This window comes from Acinonyx jubatus, chromosome C1, assembly GCF_027475565.1.
Source record: "Acinonyx jubatus isolate Ajub_Pintada_27869175 chromosome C1, VMU_Ajub_asm_v1.0, whole genome shotgun sequence".
Classification (NCBI taxonomy): Eukaryota; Metazoa; Chordata; class Mammalia; order Carnivora; family Felidae; genus Acinonyx; species Acinonyx jubatus.
The window spans coordinates 125,255,311-125,271,035 of NC_069381.1; the positions used below are offsets into that span (position 1 = coordinate 125,255,311).

At 41.9% G+C, this 15,725-nt stretch overlaps 1 protein-coding gene across 2 annotated transcripts in view; it reads right to left on the bottom strand.

Moving 5' to 3' along the window:
• Positions 1–15,725, bottom strand: part of LCT (lactase) — a 56,608-nt gene extending 40,883 nt beyond the window's left edge. For both annotated transcript variants that reach the window (XM_027055873.2, XM_053214970.1), the window contains exons 1-3: positions 15,062–15,725; positions 7,566–7,645; positions 4,243–4,326 (exon numbers count right to left, since the gene is read on the bottom strand). In XM_027055873.2, the coding sequence (XP_026911674.1) occupies positions 4,243–4,326; positions 7,566–7,645; positions 15,062–15,701 (804 nt within the window). In that variant the 5' untranslated portion in view covers positions 15,702–15,725. The remainder of the gene's footprint in view (positions 1–4,242; positions 4,327–7,565; positions 7,646–15,061) is intronic.

The window sequence follows — 15,725 nt, forward strand, 5'->3', positions numbered from 1 at the left end:
TTCAGTAACAGCAGCCACACCCTCCCCATCAACCCACACCAAAGAGATAGGCTTAGCATGCTTACAAGGCTTACAGTGCCCAACCAGGCACTGTACTGGGACCAGGGACAAGGCCATCCACTCATGTTAGGGGCCTTTCTTACTATAAGAGGCTTAATCAGGCGCCACCATCACAGTATTTATGCATGTCTGGGGTTTGCTTCAAAACAACCTGACTTGAGAAGGGGAAGATGGGGCATAGATGAAACAAGATCAGCCATGAGTCGATAGCTTTTGAAGTTGGGGATGGCTTCGTTATACTTTTCTTGTAGACATATTTCACATTTTCCATAAGAATAATGATGATAAAGCAGCCCTCATTCAAATGGAACAGGTGTGACTTTTCTCCCATTTCTAAGCCATTTCACTGTCAAAGGAAACATGTTGTTTGACTTCACTTTAAATTACCTTTTCTGGGGACGAGGTTGGGTTTGGTCATTTTCCCCACATCAAGTTTTTCCGCTTCGGAGGAGTTAAAAGCCACTGAGAGATATCGATAGCAACTACTTCCAAAGAAGGCAGGCTCATTCTTTATTTTCTCAGAGTCACCTGCAACAATGCCCCTTCTTTACAGATAAAGTGCCTTCAGCCTTGAGAAGCTAAGTTGCCCAAGACCACAGTTAAAGGAGGTGCAGCTCATACAGTCCTCATTCTTTCCCTTGCTGGGTGGATGCAGGGGAACCCAACAGCTAAGGGGACCGAGGATTTTCTCTCTCCTGAAAGATCAACACACAATGGGGGCCAGGAGGGCTGAAGGAGCCTTCAGCTGAGTGGGGAATTTCCTGGGTGAGCAGAGCCTTTACCTGCTCAGAGGACAGCGGCACTGCTCATGCACCTCCTGCAGAATTTAGATGTGCTGGGCATGAGGATGTCTTCTAGCCCTAAAACACCTGTGTGTTGGTGAGAAGAGCAGCAGCTCAGGGTCCCTGAGGCTCGGAGAAGGATGTGCAAGTGCTCTGGGGAGAGTGGAAGGAAACTGGAATGGGACAGCGCGGGACCTGCTCCTCCAGGCCTTCAAGCCTCCAGGAGCAGGGTGAGAGGACCCCAGATGAGGAGGAAGGGTACGCTCCGAAGGAAGCAGTGGGCAGAATGATCCGGGTTCTTGGGGACACAAGTCAGCCCCTCGCCTGGGGAGAAAGCTGTTCTTCCTCTCCTGGGTGTGCTGTGTGGGAAATGGTATACGCCTGGAAACCAACGAGCCCAGAGAGGGACAGTCTCCTCTCCAGCTCAGTTCTCTCCTCATAGCTGGTGATGAAAGTGGTCATCCTGAATCTTTAGAGCTACATCTGAAGTGTCAAATGCAGCATCTGGAACCTAATCCCTACCTAAGGAAATAATAGGAATAAAGAACTCCTAATAAAAGGCTGCCAAGTTTGTCCAGGAGGGTTTTACTATTCGGCTGGCCAGCTCTCAACTGAGAGTTCACAGCTTTATCCAGACACGGGGGGAGCAGGCCTTCTTGAAAACGTTTTGATGTCAAAAGAGAAACATTGTAAACCACATCCTCAAGCAGAAATTAAGCCAGTGCTCTGTTGATGGCCTCTCTGAGGCATGCTCCATCTGCCTAACCCAGACAGTTTTAAAACGTCAGACAATGAACCCATTAGCTGAGGAACAAGCCCTGGTTGAAGTCCTTAAAGAAGACAAAAGACAGGTTTAGGTGTGACAAGCATCAGCAGGCCTTGAAGACACTACTTCAGCGCTGCTTACAGCCCAGAAATCTGGCCCACCAAGCCCACCAGTGCAGTCTCTGGGTCAAGCCAGTTTGGGTTCAGGTAAGAAGATATTTGCAAAAACAACTAAAATTATACATGATTTTCAAAAATGCCACCCTCATTATAATGTCCCCAACACCTTGGAATTATTTTTGTCTTGCAGAGGGAGTGTGGTGTCATGAGAAAGCCCTGGTTCCGATTCCAGCTCTGCTCACTACCTCATGTCTGACCTTGGTTAAGTTTCTTAAGTGTTGGGGTCTGCTGTAAGGGATAACATGAGGATAAAGTGCCCCACGCGGTGCGGGGCACAGAGCAGGCACTAAAGTCATAGCAGCTATTACTCAAATATCTTGTGAATGCATCTGCTGTCTTTGATTATTAGATCATAGTATTTGTAAACAATAAAAGCGGCAGTGCCTACAAGGTCAGCAGGAAACCCACAGACACAGGGATGGGACTGATGCTAATTAGTCCATTTCAAGCTTCCAGCCTCGGGTCAAATGGAGTTCCCACCTAGTTGCAGCACTGAGGGTTTGACACTGATGAGCTTGGCCTTTAAACAGGTAATTCCTCTAACAATCCACCCTGCCTATGGTGGGGGTGCTGGGATTCAAAGCCAGGAGGCACAGGGCTGAAAGCAGAGGGGAGTGGCTTTATAACCCACACCTGCAGAGGCAAGAGGAAGACACGGGTGAATGCTGGTGGCCAGGTGTCCCTGGAGAGGCCTGTGAGAGGGCAGCTCTTCAGGGGTAAGTATGGAAATACTGCTAGGACCCAGGAAGGCCAGAGAGAAGCCACTGGGTGTGCAATCTGTTCTAACCTGTTAGGAGATGGGCTAACAGTCAGGACTCCAGGGAATTGGGGATTTGTCTTCCATGAGGAAGGTGCTCAGCAGTGACCAAGCATAGGACAGAAAGCTAATAGGTAGGTAGGTGGCATCCAACATACTTTCTCTAAATAGTCACAATCATTAGACTTGAGGAAAACAATCCTGGGAATGGGAAGGAAGGGCCTGAGGTTACAGGAAGATCCCCATAGCTGGCATCTGATTCAGCAGACCTGGGTGTGAAATGTCTTTTTTTTTTTCAGTTGTGGTGAGACATACATAAAATTTGCCATCGTTAAAAAGGGAGAGAGCCAAAGCATAAGAGACTCTTAAAAACTGAGAACAAACTGAGGGTTGATGGATGGGAGGGAGGGAAGGATAGGTGATGGGTATTGAAGAGGGCATCTTTTGGGATGAGCACTGGGTGTTGTATGGAAACCAATTTGACAATAAATTTCATATATTAAAATAAATAAATAAATAAACATTAAAAAAATTAAAAAATAAAATAAAAATAAAAAAAGAATTTGCATTTCCAAGGTGATGCTGCTGGTGTGTGCATTTTACCTGAAGAACCATTAATTCAAGTTATATGAACTATATAATATATGGAAGCCTTTAGAGTAATGTATAATTTTTTAAAAAAAGATTTAGTATCGGGGCACCTGGGTCGCTCAGTCGGGTTGAGTGCCCAACTTCGACTCAGGTCATGATCTCACAGTTGGTGAGTTCAAGCCCTGCGCCGGGCTCTGTGCTGACAGCTCAGAACCTGGAGCCTGCTCCGGATTCTTTGTCTCCCTCTCTCTGTGCTCCTCTCCCACTCACACTCTGTCTCTATCTCTCAAAAATAAATAAATGTAAAAAAAAATTAGTATTTGATTTTAGAGAGAAAAAAAGAGACTCTTAAAAACTGAGAACAAACTGAGGGTTGGTGGGGGGTGGGAGGGAGGGGAAAGTGGGTGATGGGCATTGAGGAGGGCACCTGTTGGGATGAGCACTGGGTGTTGTATGGAAACCAATTTGACAATAAATTTCATATTAAAATAAAAAAATAAAAAAAGATAAAAAATAAAAAAATAAAAAATTGCCATCATAACTATTTTTACAGTTCAGTGGCATTAAGTACATTCACGTTGTTGTGCAACCAAAACCACCATCCATGAAAAGCCCTTTTAAATCTTAGGATCAACACTGACTGGAATTTCAATTCTAAGATATCTACACAAGAGATCTATGTGGGATATTTACCTTAATAAGACAACCCTCATTACCTCTTCCAGGGAAGACTGCCTGACCCTGCAATGTTCTCCAGCAATGCATTCACTGGAGATCTGCCCAGATGCAGCTCTGCAGGTCTGCTGGCTCTGCATGGAATAGCTCAGTTCACACATCAGCGAGAGCATTAAATGTCTAATATGCTGGGGCACTCAATCAGTTAAACGGCCGAGTCTTGGTATCAGCTCAGATCATGATCTTATGGTTTATAGGATCAAGCCCCCATCTAGCTCTATGCTGACAGCCCAGAGTCTGCTTGGGATTCTCTCTCTCTGCCCCTCCCCAGCTCACACACACTGTCTCTAAACAAAATAAACATTAAAAAAAATGTCTAACATGCTGTCAGGAGCTTCACCGTTCATCAATATGGGAAATGGCTCAAATTACCTGCAATTTACTCAACTTCTGTGGCAAACTTGCCTCACTTTGGCATTCATAAAACAAATCAAGAGAGAGGAAATCGACGGTGCCCTAGAAATAAGTAAATAGGATCGTTAGAACATAAGCAATTTCAAGATAAAGTACTGTTCAGAAGTATCCTTTTTTGTTTCTCCTCCTCCTACTAAATGGATACTCCAAAGTGAGATTTTCCAGGAAAAAGCAGGTAGAGGAGAAGCTGGGACAGAGTGAGAATGTGTGGAGGCCTTGTGCCTGCATGTTGCTGGGAATATATCACCACATACTCAGCAAAGTGCTCTGCACACAGTAAGTGCTCAATAAATGTATATGATTAAATGAGGGAATGACGGGGAGCCTGGGTGACTCGGTTGAGCATCCGACTTCGGCTCAGGTCATGATCTCACGGTCCGTGGGTTCGAGCCCCACGTTGGGTTCTGTGCTGACAGCTCAGAGCCTGGAGCCTGCTTCGGATTCTGTGTCTTCCTCTCTCTCTGCCCCTCCCCTGCTCATGCTCTGTCTCTCTCTCTCTCAAAAATAAATAAACATTCAAAAAAAATTTTTTTTTAAAGATTTAAATGAGGGAATGAAGTACTGGATGCCAGAAATGGTGGGTTTCCACCAAAGAAGTGAGCACTAATGGAGTCAGAGGCCAGAGCTGCCCTGGTCAGCCCCCTCCTCACAGCCGTCCCACTTTGCTGGGACGGAGATAGCGGAGCACTCAGACACCCACAGGATCTGCAGTGATCTCTGCAGACCTACAGGGGTTTGGGGCTTTGTTTTAATTGTAGGCTATCGTCACTGGCCTACTGTCAGGCCACAGTTTTCAAGTCCACCCTAGTTGACCCTAGCTTGACCCACTGTATTATCCGAGAGCACAGCTCTTATGGTCCTGGACATATCTATCCCTCTGCACAGTCTCTGGCCTGCATATGTTCTAAGAACTTCAGATTCACAGTCTAAACACATAAAGATACCACTGTGATTCCATCCCTGCCTTTCTCAGAAGTCATTGTATCCTTGTCATGACTAGATCAGAGCCTGTTATCTCTCCTTCATAGATCGTCTGTTCCCTCGGGACACAGACCCTTGATAATGGCATCCGATGACAACCAAGTGCACCGTGGACCTTTGATAATTGACTCATCACTAGCTCCCTGTGGCTTTCCAGATCAAGTCTCATCCGTGTTTACCCAATAGCCTACATGCTTGCTCCACTTTGGTGAGTACCACCAAACCCCTTCCCCACCCCCTCTCAGCTCTTACTTTTGTTTGTCATTTCTGTACAACACATAGTCGCTTAGTTCCCACCCTTGAAAGTCATTGCAGTGGAGGAAGATTTAAAGAGTAGAACCACTGAAGCGTACAACTTAACACAGAGTGTTAGTAAATGCACCAATTACATGAAAAATTGCAGAAAGTTAGAAGTGCTATAAGGAAGTCTAGATCAGTGGTCTTCAAACTTACCTGGGGCTCACCTGGAAACTATGAAGACCCAGGACAGTCCCTCCACATTAAGCCTTGGCTTATGCGTTTTACTAGCTCTCCAGGTGATTCTGGTACATAACAAGACTTGGAAAGTGCTGGTCTAAACAAAGGGCTATGTGTTCCAAGTGGAGAGAGAGAGCAAATCAAGTTGAGCAAGGGAGTATTGTTAAATGAGGCCTCCCGATGGAAAGTGTATGCACGTGTATGTCATAAATGGGTAGAATTTTGTTGGAAGAGATTTGGGCAAATCTAGGATAAGAAGCACACTGAATGGTGCATGCAAGACAGGGGGAAGAAAGCATAGCATATACACTGGGAAAAATAGGAGGGGAGACCCCAGCTTGAGTGAGCCCACCTGGAAGGCCCTGAGGGATTTGCACCAATTTCTCCCATCTGTGGCAACACATAACATAAAATTTACCAAGTTCACTGGCATTAGGTGCATTCACATTGTTGTGCAACCATCACCATAATCCATGCAACACATCTTTTTTTTTTTTTTTAATGTTTAAATATTTTTGAGGGTGCGGGGAGAAGGAGGAAGACAGAGGATCTGAAGTGGGCTTTGTGCTGACAGCAGAGAGCCTGATGCAGGTCTCAAACTCACGGACCACAAGATCATGACCGGAGTCAAATGCCTTAACTAACTGAGCCACCCAGGCACGTCCATGCAATGCATCTTTGAATCTCAGAGTGAGCACTGAGTGTAGATTCCCAGTAGGGAATTAATAAAAACTGGGCTCATGGAAACTCCAGAAGCACTGCATGGCATGGACTGGGGCAAAGAGACCAGTCCAAAGGCTATTGCTTGACAAGCACTTTTCTGATCAGCACTTTGGTCTCCTGAGTTCATAACCGATAGCGGTTATCACCCCTTGTAAATTAATTTAGATGGCATTCTGGCCATATGGTCAGCCTTGAAACTATTTTTTCAGAATCTTATCACAACTGGATTTTAAGTTCCTGAGATGGTAAATCTGAGGACCGGACCCTGACCTATGGGGCCCCCATCGTAGCACAGGCACCAGTGTCTGTCACATGGCACTGTGATATCTATACAGCACCCTACAGAAATCTGTAAAACTACAGAAATCAGCTATTTTTCCAGATGATTTTCCACACTGCCCAGCAGCCAAGCTTACACAGGCCAAAGCTGTTTAATTCTCAGATGTTTTAACTTTTCTTATTAAAATTATAGTTAATAAAATTATAGTTAAAAAGTTATGTTCAGAGGAGGCAGAAAACAAGATGATACTCTAGGGAGTTTTGTTATTTTTAAAAAAAAACAAAATAAGGGGCACCTGGGTGGCTCAGTTGGTTAAGCGTCTGACTCTTGATCGTGGCTCAGGTTATGGTCTCATGGTTTTTGGGTCAAGCCCCACAATGAGTTCTGGGCTGACAGCATGGAGCCTTCTTGGGATTCTCTTTCTTCTCTCTCTCTCTCTCTCTTTCTCTCTCTCTTTCTCAAAATAGATAAACTTAAAGAAACAAACAACCTTTACCTGTCCTTATATCTCTTTTGCTATAAACATACCTCTCCTCTAATAAGCTATTTTGGACTCTTTTAGTTAAAAAAAATCAGAGCAAACAGAAGCATTTGACTTATTTACATAGGCAAAAGCTGACACTAGACCAAGCAAGAGCTGGGACGCAATAAATGAGATTTTGTTTGTAAGGCAAACATGAATCTAGAGAATGGACAGCATTCAGAAGAGGCAGTTAATAAAAATGCCAGGCTAACAGATGAAAACTTCTCTAGTGTTCTAAAATGAAAATCACAACTTTCCTCAGATGTTGCAACTGCTATTTTGGGGTGCTGTCATCACCTTGGCAAGAGCACACGTGGACGGTTCCAGCAGGAGCTCCGAAACTGCTTCAGCTCGCAGGACCACAGAGAGTTTTCCGCCTAAAACCAACCAGAGAAACCAGCTGCAGGTGAGTGAGGCAGGATGCTGGGGCTGCAGAAGCTGCGTGGGGACTCATTTCCTGTTCCATGTTCACTGACTTTAAAAATGATTTCTGAAGAAATCACTTAACATGACTTTACCCTAGCTGAAAGATTGTAGATAACAAGGTGCCTTTAAAAACAAAACAAAGTCCCTTTAGAGAATGTTTCATCTAAATCAGGACTCAGAAATGCAGGACACTTGTCTTTTAGAAGAATAAAAGCAGGGCAGGCTGGGTGGCTCTTCTTGAAATTAAGAGTCTCTTGATTTCGTCTCAGGTCATGATCCTGGGGTGGTGGGATCCAGCCCTGTGTTGGGCTCCACACTGAGCATGGAGCCTGCTTGGGATTCTCTTTCTCTCTCCTTCTGCCCCTCTCCCTCACTCTTTCTCTTCTCTCTTAAAATAAAACAAAATAACACACACACACACACAAAGAATAAAAGCGATTACCCTGCCCTGCCCCTCCAGTGTAGAAGGTGGTGAGGTGAGAACTGCTTCCTCACTTTGTTTAACACTTTCTGCTGTTACCCGGTCCTTATTCATTGTCCTGAACATCAGTTCAGCCCCTCCTGTGCACGGAGGGGAAAACGAAGGAACTATAAACACCTGTAGCGTGTACCCACTTGATTTGATACTTGATTACCTGCAGTGGTGCTCAGCAGTTGTGTGCGTCCAAATCCCCTGTGTGCTTGTCAGCAGACTGGGGCGGGCTCTGCAACAGTGCACTTTAACAAGCTTCCCAGGTGCTCCTGACCCTCGTCCTCAGACCACCACTTGAGAAACACGGCTGCGGAGGAGGGGTTCCTCAGCCGTTTGTATTGCCAACTGACTCTTTCATGCGCCTGAGTCTTTATCTCCCCCTGGATTGTGTGCTCGCTGAGGAGCAAAATTTAAAACATTAATCACTCCAGATAGCAACTTCAGCACTGGGTGCATAGCAGACCTGTGGTTTGGAAACGCTAAACGAAAACCAAATAAAATCAGAGTTTGAGAGTTAAACTGTAAGGCTGTGTGCTGACAATGAAACCACCACTAACAACTACAAAAGTGCTTTTTTTTTGTAGTTATCTTTATACCCAACGTGGGGCTTGAACTCATGACCCAGATATCAAGAGTCGCAAGTTCTTCCAACTGAGCCAGAAACAGGTGCCCCAAAAGGGGCTTATTTTGATAAACTTGGTAGAACTTTGAAATCTCCTAAGCAGGGAATTTCACTTAGAGACATTTAGTCCTCATTCTGATAAGATAACGCTATTTTCTAGTTACTCAAATGATTGTCCCTAATGGATCCATTTCACCTTTCACCGATTTCTATTCTTCATTCTATCGTCACATCAGCACACATGGAACATAAGTTCCCAGCTTGTGCTTAACATCTTAAAATGTGCAATCATCTGTAGGCCAAAGAAATGAAATAAGAGTACAGTTAATCCCTAAATAGAATGAACTCACAGATTTTTTAAAAAAATTTTTAATGTTTATTCGTTTTGAGAGAGAGAGAAAGAGAGAGAAAGTGTGTGAGCATGAGTGGGAGAGGGGAAGATTGAGAAGGAGACACAGAATCCAAAGCAGGCTCCAGGCTCTGAGCTGTCAGCACAGAGCCCGATGTGGGGCTCAAACTCACAAACCGTGAGATCATGACCTGAGCCAAAGTTAGATGCCCAACCGACTGAACCAGCCAGGCACCCCATAGATAATTTCTAATTGACTCTGCAAGCTGCTTTTAGAATTAGAGTGAACAAATGTACTTGAAGTTCTAGAAATTCTCATGGTTCCCAACCTATTGCCAGTGCAAGCATAAACTATACTTTTTAACATACTGTCAAATGCAGATTACTCAAAACCAGATTTCTCACGTGAAGCTTGCAGTTCATGTTTTCTATGGAACTGAAAGGGGGATAATTGCTCTGCTTTAGGAAAATTTATCTTGCATTTTTTTTTGGACATAATTAAACAGGTGTTCATATGTCTATGAACTCAAAGACATGAACAGGTGTTCATGTGTCTAGCTCAAAACTGGTATTTGCTGTGGGTTGAGAATGAACTGTTGTAAGCCTGTGTAGAAAACCACTGCACAGCATTGTGTAAATTCCTGTCCCTCCTATGCGTTGCTGGACCTCGCTAAAGGATAAGCTCACCTGTTTCCACCATAAAGGGAAGTTGTTCCACTAAAAACCGTTGCGGCTGTTTATAAAAAAAAAAAAAAAATAGCCCCCTTTCCTCTTGCTCCTTCCCTTGTTGCCTCAAATACTCCAATAAAAGTAATCTGGCCAATATTGAACTGCCAATATCAATGCTTCAAGCAACTACTACTGCTTGGGCAGGCAGGTAATACTGGTGTTACCCTGGGTTGTGTCTCAGTGTTGTGCAAGTGGGGGATGTTGTGTGCAATTCTGCTCTTCCCACAAGAGGAATGTTCCCACTCTCCCAGCCTCCAACTCTCTGCCCGAATCCTCTCTTCTACTGAATCCTCCCCACTGGCAGCACATTGAACACATAAACAGGAGGTTTATAATAACAGATATAGAAAGATTAGAAAAGAAGAAAAGAATTTTTCAAAGATTTTGGTAAATATATATATATCAAAATTTACCCTTAAAATTTTTAAGTGTACAGTTTAGGCATTAAGTACATTCACATTGTTGTGCAGCTGTCACCACCATCCATCTTCAGAACTTTTTTCAACATCCTAAACTGAAACTCTATATTCACTGGACAGGAATTCCCCATTCCCCAGACCTCCTAACCCCTGGTAACTACTATTCTACTTCCTGTCTCTGTGAATTTCATTATTGTAGGTCCTTCATGTAGGTGGAATCATAAAATGTGTGTCCTTTTGTGACTGGCTTATTTCACTTAGCATAATGTCTTCAGGGTTCATCTATGTTATAGCAGGTGTCAGAATTTCATTTCTTTTTAAGGCTGAATAATATACCATTGTATAAATAGCACATTTTGTTTATCCATTCACCCATCCATGGACATTTGGGTTATTTCCACCTTTCAGCTATGTAAATAACACTGCTATGAACATAGGTATAGTATAGATACCTGTTCAAGTCCCTGCTTTCAATTCTTTTATGTATGTACACCCAAGCGCTAGATGATAGAGTAATTTTATGTTTAATTTCTTGAGGAACTGCCACACTCTTTTCCATAAGGGCTACACCATTTCACAGTCCTGCCTGCAATGCATAAAGATTACAATTTCTCTATATCTCTACCAACACCTGTGATTTTCTGCTTTTTAAAATAATAACTATTCTTGTGGGTGTGAAGTGCTATCTTGTTGTGGTTTTCATTTGCTCTACACAATGATTGAGCATCCTTAATAATTGAGTTAATCTTTGTATATGGTACAAGGTAAGAGTCTAACTTTGTTCCTTTGCATGCAGATATTCACTTCTCCCAGGAACACTTGTTGAAAAGACTCTTTCCCCACTGAAAGGTCTTCACACTCTTGTAGAAAATTATTTGACCATTTGGTAAGGGTTTATTTGTGGGCTTTCTATTTTATTCCATTGGTGTATATGTCCATTCTTAAGCTAGTACCACACTATTTTGATTATTATAGCTTTGTAGTAAGTTTTGAAATCAGGAAGTGTGAGTCTGCCAACTTTGTTCTTCTTTTTCAAGAATGTTTTGGTTATTTGGGGTCCCTTGAGATTCCGTATGTATTTAAGGATGGATTTTTCTATTTTTGCAAAAACTGTCACTAGGATTTTGATAGGGATTTCAATGAATCTGTAGACTGCTTTGGGTAGTACTGGAATTTCAACAATATTAAGTTTTCCGATCCATGAACAAAGGATGACTTTCCAGTTATTTTTGTTTCCTTTACCTTCTTTCAGCAATGTTCTAAAGTTTTCAGTGCACAAGTCTTTTGTGTCCTTGGTTAAGTTCAGAAAAGAACTTTTAAAAACTACTTATTAGAGTAAGCAGAACTCCCAGTCGTTAAGTGTGAGCTGTGTATGGTGACTTCTTTCCAAAGAGTGCAGTATGGAAAGGAGGAAAAAATAATAACGTTACAGTGGAGATACCTGAAAAACACAACCTCAACCAGGTGATCAAGGTCAATGTTAACAGTATAAATCACATTGATAGTCTGTATCCTTGATATATGATGAAAATAACACTTTATTCTGTAATCTTCCTCCCTAAAACCCATAATCTCAACCTATTCATGAGAGAAACATCAGACAAACCCCAATAGAATTGGCAGTCACAAAAGATGACATATTAAATTATTCCATTCATATGAAATGTTCAGAACAGGGAAATCTAGAGATACAGGAAGTTAATTAGCAGATGCTTAGGGCTGAGATGGGAGAGGAGAATGGAGATAGTAAAATGATAGTTCCAGCCCCATGCTGGGTATAGAGACTACTTAAAAATAAAATCTTTATACATATTCACAAAGCTGTATGACATATCTACTAATTCCAAAACATTTTCATCACCAAAAAAGAAATTCCTTGGGGCGCCTGGGTGGCTCAGTTGGTTGAGCGCCAGACTTCAGCTCAGGTCACGATCTCATGGTTCATGGGTTCAAGCCCTTCATCGGGCTCTGTGCTGACAGCTCAGAGCCTGGAGCCTGCTTTGGATTCTGTGTCTCCCTCTCTCTGCCCCTCTACCACTCACACTCCGTCTCTCTCTCTCAAAAATAAATAAACATTAAAAAAATGTTTAAAATAAATTCATTATCCATTAGCTGTCACTTCCTGTTCTCTTTTCTAGCCCTAGATATAGCCTATCTACTGTAGTGTCTCTATGCCTCTTCTGGAGATTTAATATAAATGAAATCATATAATATGTGGTCTTTTCTGATTGGCTGCTTTCACTTAGTTTAATGTCTTCAAGGTACATTCATGTTGTGGCACGTATCATTTCTTTTTGGGTAAATAATATTCCATTGTATGTATATGCCACATGTTGTTTATCCATCAACTGAGGGACATTAGGGTTGTTTCCACTTTGGGTTATTATAAAAAATGTTGCTATGAATGTTTGTGATAAGCTTTCTTCCAGACATTTGTTTTCATTTCTCTCAGACATACTCCTAGAAGAGAAATTGTTGAATCATAGGTAACTCTAAAGTTTATCTGTTTCAAGGGCAGATAAATGGTAGAGCATGCAACTCTTGATCTGGGGGTAGTGAGTTCAAGCCCCATGCTGAGTATAGAAATTACTTAAAAATAAAATCTTAAAAAAATAAATAAAAAAATAAAGTTTATCTGTTTGAGAAACTACCGGAGTGTTTCCCAAAATGGCTTCACCATCATTCATTCCCACCAGTGGTATGGGTCCCAGTTTCTCTACATCATTGCCAACACTTGTTATTGTTTGTTTTGTTTTTATTACAGCCATCCTGGTTGACGTGAGGTGGTATTCTGTTTTAATTGTTGGATTCAGAGGTCACTCCCTGGGCATTTTTATAGAATTTTGTGCTTTTTTTAAAAAAAAGCAGTTCAGTAATTTTTTATAGTATTTTGCTTTTAACCAACTCATGTTATACAACTGTTTTGTGTATATTAGGTGATATATTTGAAAAAGAACAATAAGGCTATGGGATTGGACTAAAAAAGGAGTGGAAAATAAGAGAAAGAGAGAAAGAAGGAAAACCACCTTTTGGAATAAGAAGGAGACTGAAAAAAATAATTTACTTTGTGTCCTGCATTATACTGGGGTAGATAATCTAGTGATATTGATGAAACACAAAATGAAGGATGGGAGGAATGAGCAGAAAAGGAAAATATGAGCTCAAAAAAGAAAGTGTTTAGTAACCTGATGAAACTTAAGAATGGAATCTACAGACATTTTAATAAACATGTATATCTACTTTATAATCAAAATAATTCTAGGGAGTCTGTCCTCAAAACAAGATAGATTTTCCTTTGTTTGAGATGGACCAAGTTCAATCTTGCCTTCTTTCAAAGTTCATTTACCCAGCACTTCTTCAGTAGAATTACAGCCAACAAATATTTACGTGCTCACTTGCCCCCAAGACGGGCTTTCCAAAGAATGCAGTTTCAAATTCAGCCTCTCCTCATCTCCTACCCTCTACCAAGAGCTCACTAAACTGACTGTGGCTTCTCACTGTCTCCATGCAGGGGCTTTAACCTCTTCCTGGAATCCTCTTTTCTAATCCATTTGCTTGCTCCCTCCTTTGGCTTCCCTGAGGACAGTATTCCTGACACCCCTATCTGAACCAGCTCCCTCCACACTCATACTCTTTCTTCCCTTGCCCTGCTTTCATTTTTAACATAGAAAAATGTTTAATCTCTCTATGATCAAATACGTGCCAGTGAGGCATATAAGGAGATAATAGTTTTCAGCTGTCAAATTACCAATAACAAAATGATTATATCATTGAAGACAGGCTGAGTAGGGTCAGAAAAGTTTGATAACTGTTGGTATACGCTATTACAGTGTTTCTGGAAAATAATTTAGCAACATGCTTTAAAGTCTTAAAGAATGCACATTTTTTGAACAAGTGATTTCAATTCTAAGAATCAGAAAGAATTTATTGAATGGAAGGTAGACAAAGATTTATATATAGGAATGTTCATTGCAATGTATTTTGTAATGTGAAAATTAAACATATATATATGACATATATAAGTGAGAGAAATATTTAAAACTCTATGATCCGTTCATAGGTGGATTTTATATTTATTTTTAATAAAATGAGAATGTACTCATAAAATATCTAAAGTTTAAAAAGTAGAATATACAAATATGCATTATGTTATATACTATGTATACAAATATACATAGAGTATATAATAAAAAACAGAAAGCATATATAATCCAAAACTGGTTCTTAAAATTGGTATACCTCAGATTTGCCTAGGAATTTATTAAAATCACAAATGTACTCATCCTGCCTAAACCTACTGAATCAGAACCTCAATTACTTATGAAGCAGGAATATGGACAATTGCAATTACTCTCTCCTCACTACCAATCAGTATATCGTTATTTTATCTTTGTAGTTGTCTTCTCTGCTGGAATGTAAACTTCAGCTAGAATGCATAACTTGCTTTGCATGAGAAAAGGGGGAGACTGAGGGAAGACTGGCAGTCCTGAAGCCTTGGAGAGGCAGGGAGGTAGGAATGGAGTAGGAAGGACAGAAAGATACTCTCACAGACTCGAGACTGGAGAAGGGGTGCTTAAAAGACATTTTTCAAAGGAAATGCTGGAACTATGCAATATAAACCACCCCTGCTTCTCTCCACGGGAGTATCTTCAATACAGTATTAATTTCTCACCAATGAATACAAAAGACAAGACTACTGAAGAGGAAGAAATGCCAAGTCCTGCTTTAAGGAGGAAGGGAGAAGGTGGGTCAGCCATCAGGGTTGTGTGTACTTACCTTGAGAAGCATATTTTTCATGGTAAATCTCATAGGCTTTTCTGTGGGCATCAGTGAGGGTCTGGAGATGTGAAGGTCTTGATTCCTGGTGTGGAAACTCTTTTATCACCTCCTCCAAGTCACTAAACGTGAACCAGATCTTAACCAGGTCCCCAAAGGAGTGGAAGGCGAATGTGGCATAGTCCGCAAAGAGATCAGCAAAGACTTCTCTTCCCTGGACGGTGCTGGCAGGAAGGGTCTGGTGATGCAGAACGACCAGGGGCTGAAGCTGTGCGGTCTTGAGAGTCTCAAGGAGTTGCCGGTAGCACTGCACTGTTTTGCTGTCTGGGTTCTTGGAGCTTCCTGTTGGGAGAAGTTGTGCCCATGGAAGAAATACTTTGTAATGGGTGATCTTACTGGCACGAACACTATTAAAGAACTTCGGCAGGAAAGCGGGCAGTGGTTGGCGACAAACATAAATGCTTCTGTCCTCTGCTGCAAAATTAGAACGCTGGTTTCCCAGTGGATCACTCAGGTTGTATAGCAAGTCATTGGTGAGAGGACCAGCAGCTGAAATGAATTTTCTATCAGATTCCCAATCTAACCCCCAGCACGAAAAGCTCAGGAGGACAATAAAGACTGAATTCCAGGCTAGCTCCATTTTCAAGGACCTGTTAGGAAGTAC